The following is a 14,224-nucleotide window of genomic DNA, read 5'->3' as shown; positions in this document are numbered from 1 at the left end:
GACATTGATCACTGATAGACACTGATAGAAGTCTATCAGTGTATATCAATGTCTATCATTGATAGTTCTAAAATTTTGCTATATCTTGTAAATATTTTCAACAGTTTTACCATTTGAAATAATTTCCCTTTTAGTACAACTATTTTTAAAATCCAAGCCAAATTTGAAAACTAAAATATATATATATATATATATTATATATATATATATATTATATATTTAAAAATTTATTAAGAAAACTCTTTTTGATTTTCTTTATTGTTTTATCATTTTTGCATAGTACGAGAATTTGAATAAGCAGCTCTAATATTTTACCAAAAATATCCTAAATCTCAATAAAATTTCTATGGAGAGAGAACTTGAAAGATTTTGAATCTCCAAAAAGAAAAAAAAATCATTAAAAAGAAAAGGAATTTTACCAATTAACTTGAAGTCTTCAAAATGAAGAAGGATCTTAAAAATTCTAAGGATAGTAAACTAGAAAAGAACTATATTAAGGGTTTGTTAGAAAGTAATGGTGGAAAGGCAATAACTGAATCAACCTTCCTATGAATGATGGCTATTCATCCCTTCTCCTCCATATCGTTGTTTCCTTCTCTCCATTAAAGCCCTCCCTTGCTCCTGTGCCCTCACTCGGTCGGGCTGGCTCTGGCCTTCTTCCTAAACAAATTCCCAACTCGGCCTCCTTCCCGTCCCCGACCCCGGCCCTCTCTCCTCACGCGCGTGGCTGGCGGGTCGTCACATTCCCCCACCGCCACTCGCCTTTTTGTTTGTTTGTTTTCTTTCTTTAGACATAACCCTAATGGATAAGAAACACTTGCAAAGGATGCCTTCATCACTATCTTCGTCGTCATCGTGCCCATCGTTCCACGAATCGGAGGACGAGCTAAAGCACATGCCGTTGGCACCACCAAGGTTGAAGAACAAGAAACGTTTGTCGAAGCAACTTTCAATGTGTGAGACGCCAAGGGACCTTGCATGGGAGAAGCGGCGAAGACAGATGCTTCGCCCGAGGAATGGCTCGACGGATAGGGACGACTTGACCGATGAGGACTGGAATGAGCTCAAAGGCTGCATAGAGCTAGGGTTTGCATTCAATGAGGAAGATGGGCACAAGCTGTGTGGTACGTTGCCGGCCCTTGACCTTTACTTTGCCGTCAATCGACAGCTATCGCCAAGCCCCGTGTCGACGCCGCAGAGCAGCACCTCGACGTCGTCACTTGGCAGAAGGTCTTCATCATTTGAAAGCCCCAGGAGTGAGTTTGATACATGGAGGGTTTGTAGCCCAGGTATGAAGATATAGCTTTTTGTTGGGACTTTAGTTTCTTTGCAATATAATTAGCATTTTTTTTTCCAAAGAAGTTATTTTGCCCCAATTTTTCATTCTTTACATTTTGGAAAATCAATATTCTAAAAATGATATATTGTATATTTTAGCAAAATTTAACAAGTATTTTAGAAAATGAAGCAACTCATTTAATTATTATTATTATTATTTTAATTTTATGGATGTAGGGGAAGACCCAAAGCAAGTGAAGGCAAAATTAAGACACTGGGCTCAAGCTGTGGCATGTTCAGTAATGCAATCATTGGGAGAAAAATAAAGGAAAAAAATTGAGGAAATATATTGTACAGATCAGAGTAAAAAGGGAAGAAAATAAATTTAAAAAAAAAAAAAATGAGGCAGAAGGGGTTTGGTTTCAAACCTTGAATGAATTAGGGTTTGGTTCTGCTTCTTCAATGCTCTTTCTTGTAGTTTTAACAGCAAAAATATCTCTCTGGTTGGAGCTAGCTTATTATATGAGGGCCAAAGGAAGAGCCAGAGGCATTAATGGGAACTTTGGTATATAATTAATTTAGGGAAAAAATATGTTTTTTTCTTCATTCTCATTATTCCATGTTCATTGTAATTCTATAAATATATATACTATATATGTGTGTGTTTATCTTTGTTGTTACACGTGAAATATGAACACATCAAACTATATATAAATCCAAAGTTTAAAAATCCATGGATTCAAGTTTTTTATTTATTTATTTTCTTTTTAATTTTTGGGTGGAGAGATTCGAAATTCAAATCTTTATACTATCTCAATCTATACTCATCTTTGGCAGGTGTCTTTATTTTTAAATATAAAGATTGTTATCATAATAAAATGAATTAAGTGGTACTCGAAAATATAACCTAATTTAAATAGAGGAAATTTATAATGGGTGGCATGCCTTCAACATATGGAAAATTGTAGATATAACAAAATTCTCAAATTTGGATTTTCGTTTATTCCGTATTTCAATTTTACATTTTTAACAAACCAATGTTTAATCCGTATTGTTATCTATTTTGTATTTTTTCATTGATTTGTATACTTTTTTGCATCTTTTGTTTGTAACAATATAAGTTATTACTCACTAATTTTTGTATTTGCTACATTTTTTATTTCTTTTGTAGTTTTTTTCCTTTTTAAATGATGTTTCTTTCGTCTTATGTACAAATGTACAACAGATAAGGAAGATTCAACTTAAAAGCTCACTAGCACTCAATTACAATTTGACAATCATTTTTATGATTTTTTTAAAACACTTTAATAATTAGTCATTTTCACCCATATATCAAAAGTATATCAAGTATATCAACAATGTATCAAGTGTATATCAGACATATACTTGTATTATATCGAGCTATAAGTCTAATTTTTTAAACTTATTTTACCAAATCTACAAGAGGCCCTTAAATAAAAAGGGAAAACACTAGTTAACAAAGTAAAAAAGCAAAGGTGAATATGAAGCAAAATTTTAGGCTCTGCTTGATAACCATTTCGTTTTTTGTTTTTTGGAAATTAAGCCTATAGATATTACTCGTACCTTCAAATTTCTTTTTTCCTTATCTACCTTTTACAAATTATTTAAAAAACCAAGCCAAAATTTGAAAACTAAAAATGTAACTTTTAAAAACTTGTTTTTATTTTTAAAATTTGGTTAAAAATTCAATCATGGTACTAAAGAACGATGCAAATTATTGTAGGAAATGGTAAGAAATAGGCTTAATTTTCAAAAATTAAAAAAAAAATGAATAGATTTTTAAAGCCATTGATGAAGTAATTCAATTTCTAAGTGCTTGTCACTAGATTCATTTGGGGTAATTTATATATATATATATGGATCTTAGCACTTATTTCATCTTGAAATAGAAGCACAATAGGAGTAACATTGGGGTCGCACACTTACTTGGTTTTCTACACTGGAAATGGACAAGTGTTCAATCACATGAAATTACCACAAATGAGATGATAAGTTATGGTGCAATGATTCATCAAAAGGTGGCAATACATGATTATTGTGACCATTTGGCCCTCTCTTGATTATCAACATGCAACTTTCGATTTTACTATAAGTGCATTAATCATATATACATGCTAAAATTAAAATTGATTAAAATAGTAAAACCAAATATTTAAGAGAAAGAAATCAAAACATACGTTAAGTAATAAACCTAAAAGTCAATTAAAACATAAAATAAACATGGCTAGAATCTTAGGAAAGAATGCCTAGGCTAATCATTGAAAGCAAAAGTAAATGAACAAAATAACTTACAAAATGTATGATTAGTATGAGAGATTTGCTGATTGTCTCTATATTTTTCTAAGGCAAATTTATAGTAGTTTTTGTAGTTGTCACAAGTGAAGTATTAACATTCGACACAACATTACTAATTCTTGTAGAGTATTTTATTTTTCTAATCTAATGCAGAATATTTTTCTTTCCTACTCTGGAAAATCTAAATTCTTTCCTTATTTGGCCATGGTTCTAAAACAAGCTTTATGACTTTAATTAAGAGCTGTCACATTTTTTTTTTATTGTGAGAAAGAGTTTTTGCTGTTGTTGGTCCAATTGTACAACATTATGTTTTAATCTTTGCTCACTGTATTCAGCTATACAAATTCATTGTTTGAATCATTCAAGAACTTGAAGATTGTTGGATTTAGTGTCCTAAATCTCGTACATCTTGTAGTTTGTAATTTATAAATACAAATTATTTATTTAATAAAATAAGAAGTATTCTATTTCACATTTAGATAACATTAACTAAATCCAATAAACTAAGATCCAATGTTATTTAATGAAACTTAAACAGTATGTAGTAGACATACAGGTGAATCATGTTTGAATAATAACCTAAAAGACCTGCAATATATGGTTAAGGTTGGGTGTATTATCTTTGTGGCACTAGGATATGAACCACTTTGTAATTGTTACATGAATTGTAAGTATTACAGACGATATGATCCATATTGTTTATATAGAGACATGTGAGTGGAGGTATCCTATACAAAGAGTTTGTATAAGATCGTACCTTGAAATGATTGGTTTCTTATTATAACATCATTGCTAGAAGAAACTTTCATTTCACCAAAATGACCATAAGTGACTTAAGCTTCATCCTAAATGAGTTGTAAACTCCTGCCTATGAGAGCAGTCCTTTGATCTCTGCATGGGTGATAATGACAAGATTCGCTGACTTAATATGCCTACCATTTTGAAAATTTATCCGATTTGGGAGTTGGAAACACAATTACAAAAGAAGAAATTCACTCCTCGATTGTTAGAGTAAGTAGATAAATTGCTCCCCTAAAGGCTGATTTTGAGGCTTGAACAATGAGACGCCTCACCCTCTCCTGGCCTCAGAGGGGTTTAGTTATAGTTGAACTATGACGAATTATTCATTAGAGGGATTAATGGTACTTAATAAGTTAGATGTAATTACAGAAGTAAAACCGTAATTTTGACCCGTTGTACTTACGAACAATTTGTGAAGGGTCAACGCACTGTTGATTAGTTATATCCAATAAACACAGAAATATATCTATAGTACGAAGAGTGCAGTTGCCAGTTTTTAGTAGAGAGACTGACAGTTAATGAAGGTTGATTAATTTAATTAAAGAGTTTAATTAATTAATCTTGTATCGTTAGAGCTTCAATCTATAGGTTCATAAGATCCCCTTGTTAGCTCATTAAGGATTAATGAGAGTCAAATTAATTTTTGATTAATTTGAATTGTTTAAATTAATTAAAGGAAATTAATTATATAAGATATAATTAATATAATATATGTAATGCATTGTAATAGAAAGTTTTAATGAGAAAAATAAATATTCGAATATGATTCAAATATTAATTATATGAATGTGATTCATATAAAAATTATAGGTTAAGATTAATATGAATATGATTCATATAAATATTATAGGTTATATGAGAGAATAATAAACTATAGCTTATATTATATGTGATATAATATAAACTATGGATTATAAGTTATATGTAATATAACATATAGTTTAATATGATATATATTAAATTAAAATTCATTAATTTAAATATTTAAAATTTAAAAAGGGGAGGGAGTTATTTACTCCTTGGACCCACTTCCTCTCTCATTGACATGAAATGCACAAAGAAAAGATATATATGTAAAAAAGAAAAAGAATAGTTTTAAAGAGAGGTCATCTTCATCTTCCTCCCCCTCTGTGAAAGAATTCTCTCAATCTAAAACTCCTCTTACACCAAAATTAATACACAGAAGTCCATACCATCTCTGTGATTCTCATCCTAAAGAATAACGAGGAAGATTTTATGGTGATGTTCCAATTACATTGTTTGTGTGTTCATGGTGCTGTAAATGGTAGAAGAAATGTCCGTGTTCATGCTGTGGAGAGGAAACGCGAGAAGATAGTACTTCAAGAGTATGTGATAGCCTATCCCTTCTTCTCTCTGTAAATTCTAGTAGAATTGCATGTTTAGTTTTTTGTTTATCTTATTTATCGTCACCTCTGTATTTTATGTTCTGTAAAATAAAATTAGAGACACGACGACATTCGATTGCTTCCCCTTCGAGGAACTCAAAATCCCTTCAATTAGTATCAGAGACAAACCGTGTCCCTGGTTTTCGTTTTCTAAGTTCAATTAAGAATTTTTTGTGGGTGTGCTTGATGCATTATGAATATATATTGGTTTGGCACTTAGATGTTTTAAAAAATCGCTTAGATTACTACTTTCCTTCAACTCAATCTATAAGGGCCCAGCATTTTTGGAAATTTTATTTTTGCAATTGAGTTTGTAAAAGTCTGTATCGCTCGTGGTGAGATTCGGGCTGCAATTTGGAAAATTTTGTAGCAAGAATGGAGAAAAACGGATGAATGACCGAAGTAGAGGAAGCATTCTACTTTCAAATGCAGCACAATGTTGTGCCCTACGTTGTAAGGCAGCATGCCCAATGTCGCTATGCTCGATAATAGTGTTGCAACACTGTGGCAAATCAAAAGCTAGCATCGCAAAGCTCGACTGGAGCGTCGTGATGCTCTGAGGGCAGTTCGCGCGCACGTCAAGTGATTTCCGTTCGTGGGTTCGAGGTTGCTTATAGGTACCTGAAGGCAGTTTTGCTATTTTTATGTTATTTAATTATTAATTTGTAATAATTAATTCATTTATTTCTACTTTCATTAATTAAATTAATATAAGGATTATATTAGTTTAGTTCATATTTAGGATGTCAATTTTCGGTCCAATGTTGGTTTTATTATTTTGTTCATGTGATGTATGATTTGTTTATTATATTGCATAGTGTATATCATATAGTATAAAAATTATATCATAGGATAAACATTATTTCATGCATCATTTTTAACATGAGTATTATACTATATAGTTGCATGATTAAATTAAGCATGCTCGTGCATTATATTTGATATCATTATTATATTATATGAATGCATGCATTTATAACATCTCGATACATCATTTTGTATTATAATTATTATAACATATAGTGTGGATGGACGGATGTATGTTATTTAATTTTCATTACTTTATAATATAATTGTTATGTTTTGTAATGAAAATGAATATGCATGAAGCCTGACACTACTTCAGAAAAATATAATTGCTATATTCTTAAGTATGTCATTAGATGCATGTATAGGTTTTAATTATTTCATTAATCTTTATAAGTATCATAAGTTGATAAAATTAGAATTAAAATCAATAATCAACAGTTGCATGCAACCAATAGGTTAAAATTAGTTTTAAATGGTTTAAAATTGATTTCACATAGACCTAATGAGATTAGAAATAGGTTTAATATTTTAATTTCCATTTAATAGGATTAAATCGGATTAATAAAAGATTAAATTTATAACATAATTGTCCATAAGAGACCTTTATCTTGCTTCTGTCTAGGTTGGAGTATTTAAGCTGACTAAAAGGGAACACCTCTACCTGGAAACCGATCTAAAAGATGAATTAGACAATAATATTATAAGCATGCAATAAATTGTTAGAGTATATTAATAAGCAACGGAGAAAATCATAATTAATAAACACTCTAATTGTACTTAATTTGAGTTTAAAACATGCTTCAAAGTAACTATTACAAAAGAGAGTTTGTTGAACACAATACCTTTGATGAAACCTCTTGAACACCAGCTGAGCTCCACGTAAAAATGCTTCAATCTACAAGTAGACCACCAAAGATCTTATCTACTATTCTCTTGCAAGGATTGTGTGGTAGAAATAATAAATTGAGCTAGATTTGATGAAGATATGAAGAGGGTTTGGAGGGTTTCAAATTTTGCAAAGTTCTTGAAGAAGTTCTGAATACTTAGCTTCATCATTCAGCCCAACAGTTTAATTTATAAAGCTTTTTATCATGCAAATTAAAAGCATGTATGAAGACAAGCTCCTTCTTCATGGATTAAGTGGAATTGGATGAATAAGGTGTTTTGCACCATAATGGAGATTTCCAACATTTGGAATTGGAAATCTCCACTTTGTATTTTCAAAAAAAAATTTCGTTTTCAAGTTTTTTTTAAAAAAAGTAATTTCTAAAACAAAATTTACAAATAAACCAATTTATTCGTTTTATTAATTTTATAAAAATTAATTCAATTAATTAATTTTAAATAAAACTAATCAATTAAACCTTTTAATTAATTTTGTTAATTTAATATCTAATATTAAATTAATAAAATACCAATTTCACTACAATGAATTTAGTTTCATATAATCAATATTTAAATAATAATTTAAACATTAATTGATTCTCCAATTTTGTTTTTATTTCAAAAAAATTAAATATTTCAATTGTATCGAATACAATTAATTGAAACCCTAATCGAATTTGAACACTTCAAATACTAAACTCTAATTTCAAATCTCATCAAGATTACTTAATTTACTAATCCAAATTACAAGCTAGTAGAGAGACCTTATGAACCTACAGATCATGAGCTCCAACAATTTGTAATTAATTGGTTAAACTTTTTAAACCGAATTAATCACTATTCATTAACTACCAATACATTCCATTATAGCTCAATAGTTGCACTCTCCTTACTGTAGATATATTTCTATCTATTTTAACCATAATCGGTAAGTCAATCATTTACAGGTCGTTCGTATTTACAGTTAGGTCAAAGATTACCGTTTTACCCCTATAAATACATCTTTCTCCTTAAGCTTCCACCGATCCTCCATTGACTGATTTATAGTCCAACTTATAAATCATAACCCTCTCTTCCATGAGAGGGCGAGATTCCGTTGTTCAGAACAAGACATCAACGTTTAAGAGAACAACCCATTTGCTAACCCTAAATCGGGTAGGAGTGAATTACATATTGTAAAGCTATGTCCCCAACTATCTATCTAGTCTTATCCCCAAAATGGGAGGCTTATTGAGTATTATTGTTGGGCTACTCTCACATATGCAGATCAAAGGATAATCCCGAATAAACAGAAGTTCGTAGTTAGCTCAGGATTAAGATTGAGTTACCCTAGGTCATTGAGTTTGAGATAGTCAGTTTTAATAGTAAATGGTTATTGAACTCAATGCATAGGATGCCTCCACTCACATATCTCTACATGAATGATTTTTTGATCACATGATTTCTATTAGTATACAAAATGGGTTGTATTCATTAGTGTCACTAGCATGAGGTACCCAATGTCATTTGTATACTTATAGACTATTTTGGCTACATACTAGAACTTGATCATCTCTTATGTCGCTACACAAAGTTAATATATTCATGTTATAGCGATGGATTTTTTATTGAATTTCATAAAAGAATGTATATCAATAGTAATTTATTGAATAAAATACTCAACAACATTTTTATTGATAAATAAAATATGTTAACAACATTTACGAACTGAGTTTAGGACATTCCCAACATGAATGATTAAGGTTTATTAAAGTGCTTAATGAACAAGGATCATTATTGCTAAACTATTCAATATAAACGTTGTATTGAGCGAACTACCAATGACTTAGTTAAATAAGTTAGTTGGATCTATCTAAGTTAATAAATCCTGGATTCTAAAACACTAAGTAGGAGAAAAAAAAGATGTATATGATATGTTAATTTTTCCACCCACGTTCTCCCTTAAAGTTCACCAAATTCTGGGCGCACCCTCCCTTAGGAAGGTAGCATGGGTCAATATCAAGGTGAATGGAGAAAGTGTTTATAGTAAGTAGGAGAACAACGTGTGTCACACTTCCCATGGTCTCTTTTATTAGTTTGTATTGTTTTTCCATTCTCAACCTCATGGTGCCTTGGGAGCATCTCCCTTAGGAAGGTGTTTGTATGGAAAAGGATAGAGTGAACTCCAGAAATAGATAAAATTGTTATGATCAATTGTAACAATTATGCCTGAGGCAGACTAATTGGGGCGGGGCTACAAGGTTAAAAATGAAGGGTTACACTTACAAGAAAACATTAAGATGTTAATGATTTCTTGACCAAATCAATGGTAATTAAATGTTATAGGAATAAGAGTTATTCTGGTGTAATATATAATTGAGAATATCTCAATTCGATGAAGATAATTATTCACCACGAGGTGGCATTTATTCTAAATCACTGAAGTATTATTGAAAAATTTAATGGTTTTAAGGTTCGTTAAGAATTTTGGTAAATTGATTGGATTAAATGAGTTTTTGCTTACATATCTAATACAAATAATTTATTTTATATCAGCATCTTTTAAATCTTGACTAGTGATGTAATATCCTCACCTGGGGTTGATAAACTAACCGACGAAAATTATACTACTTAGAAAAATATGATTAACATTTTCCTGGTCATCGACGACCTCAAATTTTTCATAATAGAGGAATGTCCTCCAGTTCCTAGACCCACAGTGTCATGACGTGTTCGTGACATATGACAAATGGACTAAGGTCGATAAGGTCAAAGTCTATATTTTGGCAAGCTTAATAGAAGTCTGGATCAAAAAACATGAGTCCATGGTCACTGCATGTGAAATCATGGAGTTATTGCATGAAATGTTTGAGTAACTAGCTACACATCTCAGGTATGAAGCTCTAAAGTACATCTTCAATACCCTAATAAAGGATCATCTATTAGAAAGCATGTCCTTAATATGATGGTCCACTTCAACGTGGCTGAAATGAATGGGGTTGTCATAAATGAGTCCAGTTAGGTAAGCTTTATTTTGAAAACTCTTCTGAAAAGTTACCTACAATTTCAAAGCAATGTTCTCATGTATAAAATAGAATACAACCTTACCATCCTTCTCAATAAGCTGCAGACTTACGAATATTTGATGAAAGTTAAAGGACAATACGAAGAGGAAAATGTTGGCAGTTCCTCGACAAATTTCCACAGGGGTTCTTCTTCTAAGATTAAGTTCACGTCTTCTTCCTCAAGCTCTAAAATGTGAAAGAAGAAAAACGGTGGTAAGGGGAATAATAAAATTACCCTAGTTGTTACTGCTCAAAAGGGCAAAAAGGTCAACATTGCAAAGGAAACTTGTTTTCATTGCAACTACGATGGACACTGGAAAAGAAACTCCCAAAAGTATTTGGTTGAAAAGAAGGCGAAAGAAGTCAAATATGTTTTACTTGTTTTAGAAACTTGTTTAATGAAAAATGACGATTCTGTCTGGATACTTGATTCAGGAGCCACTAACAATATTTATTCTTCATTACTAAAACTAGTTCCTAGCAACAATTGGAGGATTGAGACATGATTTTGTACATTGGAATGGGGCAAGTCATCTAGGCAGATATAATAGGTTGCTTGAAGTTGTTTTTCAATTCTAAATTTGTATTGTTAGATAATATTTATTATGTTCCTCATTTTAAGAGGAATTTAAATTCAGTTTTATGTTTATTGGAGCAAAATTATAATATCTCTTTTATTTTTGATAAAATGTTTATCTCAAAGAATGATATTAACATTTGTTCAACAATAAACGAAAACAACTTATATGTGCTAAGACCATTAGCATCTAAAATACTCCATAATGCTAAAATGTTAACACTACAACCACACAAAACAAAAGATTTAAAGTTTCTCTAAAAGAAAATGCTCATCTTTGGCATCTAGGACTAGGTCACATAAATCTCATTAGGTTTGAGAGGTTGGTCAATTGGACTTTTAAAAGAGTTAGAAGAAAATTATTTGCCTGTATGTGAATCTTGTGTAAAAGATAAAAATGATAAAATGACCTTTTACTGGAAAAGGTCATAGAGCTAGAGAACCCTTAGAACTTGTACATTCCAAATATGGGTATGTTTACCTGATACAACACAAGTCTGATACCTTGAAAAGTACAAGGACTACAAGGCCGAAGTTGAAAATTTATTAGGTAAAAAGATTAAGACTCAATCAAATCAAGGTGGAGAGTACATGGATATGGGATTCTATAACTATTTAATAGAACATGGAATCACATCTCAACTCTCAACACCTGGTACACCTTAACAAAATGGTGTATTAAAAAGGAGAAATAGAACCCTATTAGACACAGTTCGGTCGATGATGAGTTATGTTTCTCTACCTAACTCGTTCTAAGGTTATGCAGTAGAGACTACAACCTATCTCTTGAACTAAGTTCCATAAACAAAGTGTTTCTAGAATACCATTTCAACTATTAAAGGATCGTAAAAGTAATTTACGAAATCTCAAGATTTAGGGGTGTCCAGGCGATGTGCTAGTCATTAACTCAAAGAAATTGGAACCACATTCAAAGTTGTGCCTTTTTGTAGGCTACTCAAAGGAAACGAGAGGTGGTCTCTTTTATGATCCGAAAGAGTATACACTGTTTGTATCGACAAATGTTACATTCTTGGAGGAAGACCACATTAGGAAGCATAAACCAAGAAGTAAAATTATAATAAATGAGCTTTCCAATGAAACTATTGAGTCTTCACCAAGGTTGTTGAAGAACTAAGCACTTCAACAAGAATTGTTGATATTGCTTCATCCAGTCACACACATCCTCCTTAGGAGTTGATGGAACTTCGATGTAGTTAGAGGGTTATAACTCAACCTTTCGTGATTTGGGTTTAATAGAAACTCGAGTCTTCATACCAGATGATAATGTTGAGGATTCATTGACCTACAAGTAGACAATGATTAACGTGGACAAAGATGAATGGGTTAAAACCATGAATCAGGAAATGGAGTCTATGTACTTCAATTTTGTCTGATTACTTGTAGATCAACCAATTGGGGTAAAACCCATAGGATGCAAATGGATCTACAAGAGAAAGATGGGTGTAGATGGTAAGGTGCAAATCTTTAAGGATAGATTAGTGCAAATGGTTATACTCAAGTCGAGGTAGTGAATGATGAGGAAACTTCCTCATTTGTTGTCATGCTTATATCTATTTGGATTCTCTTGTCCATTGACACATATTACAATTATGAAATATGGCAGATGGACGTCGATACTGCCTTATACTGCCTTTTTGAATGATAATTTTGATGAGACCATTTACATGAATCAACTTGAAGGATTCATCGAACAAGGTTAAGAGCAAAATATCTGCAAGCTTAATCAATCCATTTATGGGTTAAAACAAGTGTCTCCATCTTGAAATATATAATTTGACACTACGATTAAAACAAGTGTCTGTCGGGTCAAAGAAATATGCGGTTAGCCGTTATCTCAAGTTCCAGATGACGGATGACAAATCCGTGGAGGCCCAATCCTATGAACTCCAGAAGATAGCTCACGAGATAATTACTGAAGGTATGCCTCTAGATGAACAATTCCAAGTTGCTGTTATTATTGATAAACTGCCCCCCTTGTGGAAGGACTTTAAAAGCACTTTGAGGCATAAAACCAAGGAGTTCTCTTTGGAGAGTCTTATAACCCGGAACTCCACAAGTAGGACCAGAGGGAGGAGGTGAACACAGTACCTAGAAAACTCGCCTCTACCGTGGTAAAACCTGACCAAAAACCTAAGGGGACAAAGAGGAAAGGTCAGAACCGTGGCTCCAGCAACCAGAACCAACAGAAAAAACAAAAGCCCCCTTCAGGAGAAACGATACAATTTCTCTACTTTAATTGTAATAAACCTTGGCACATGGCTAGGAACTGTAGGAACAGGCGTCGTCCTGCTGGTCAGGCGAACCTGACAGAAAAACCGTTAGTCGCCATGATCACATAAGTAAATGTGATCGGTAGTTGTGAAGGGTGGTGGATAGACACTGGCGCGATGCGCCATGTCTATCACGACCTTAGTCTATTTAAAACTTATACTGAAACTAAGGATAAGAATATCTTGTTAGGAGATCACCACTCCACGAAAGTTGCTGGAACCGGACAAGTGGAACTGAAGTTACCTTTGGAAAGACCTTCACGTTGAAGGATGTTCTGAACACTTTGGAGATAGAAAGAATTTGGTTTCAAGCTACTCTCTCAACAAAAGCCGGGTTTACACTCAAACTATAAGGGCAAACATATACCCTTGCACAAAAATATGTATTGTAGGGAAATGGTAATGAAACTGAGGGAATGTTTAAATTAAATCTAGACCTTAATAAAATAAAATCTTCTATGTATATGTTGTGTTCTATGAATATTTGGCATGCTAGACTCTGTCATGTAAATAAGAATTTAATTAGTAACTAGGCTGGAATGATACCTAAATTTAATGATTTTGATAAATGCGAGTATTGTAGTCAGGCTAAAATTACTAAAACTCCGCATAAATCTGTACTTAGGAATTCTGAGCCTCTAGATTTGATTCATTCTGATGTCTATGAATTTGATGGCATATTTACTAGGAACAGTAAAAGATATTTCATTACTTTTATTGACGACTGCTCTGATTTACTTTTATATACCTGGTGAAAAACAAAAGTGATGCTTTTGATGCCTTCATACTTTTTATTTCTGAAATAGAGAATCAGTT

The 14,224-nt window shown here is 32.1% G+C and overlaps 1 protein-coding gene across 1 annotated transcript; it reads left to right on the top strand.

Moving 5' to 3' along the window:
• Window positions 1–388: 388 nt before the first annotated feature.
• Window positions 389–2,929, top strand: LOC120070939. Its single transcript, XM_039022861.1, has 2 exons — window positions 389–1,289; window positions 1,516–2,929. Exons 1-2 carry the CDS (start codon window positions 803–805, stop codon window positions 1,602–1,604), a joined length of 576 nt encoding a protein of 191 aa, XP_038878789.1. The 5' UTR covers window positions 389–802; the 3' UTR covers window positions 1,605–2,929.
• The last annotated feature ends 11,295 nt before the right edge of the window (window positions 2,930–14,224 follow it).

The sequence above is a fragment of the Benincasa hispida genome, chromosome 2 (genome assembly GCF_009727055.1).
Source record: "Benincasa hispida cultivar B227 chromosome 2, ASM972705v1, whole genome shotgun sequence".
NCBI classification, from domain to species: Eukaryota; Viridiplantae; Streptophyta; class Magnoliopsida; order Cucurbitales; family Cucurbitaceae; genus Benincasa; species Benincasa hispida.
Note: the sequence above shows the minus strand (reverse complement) of the source record. Positions and strands in the feature narration are given on the sequence as shown.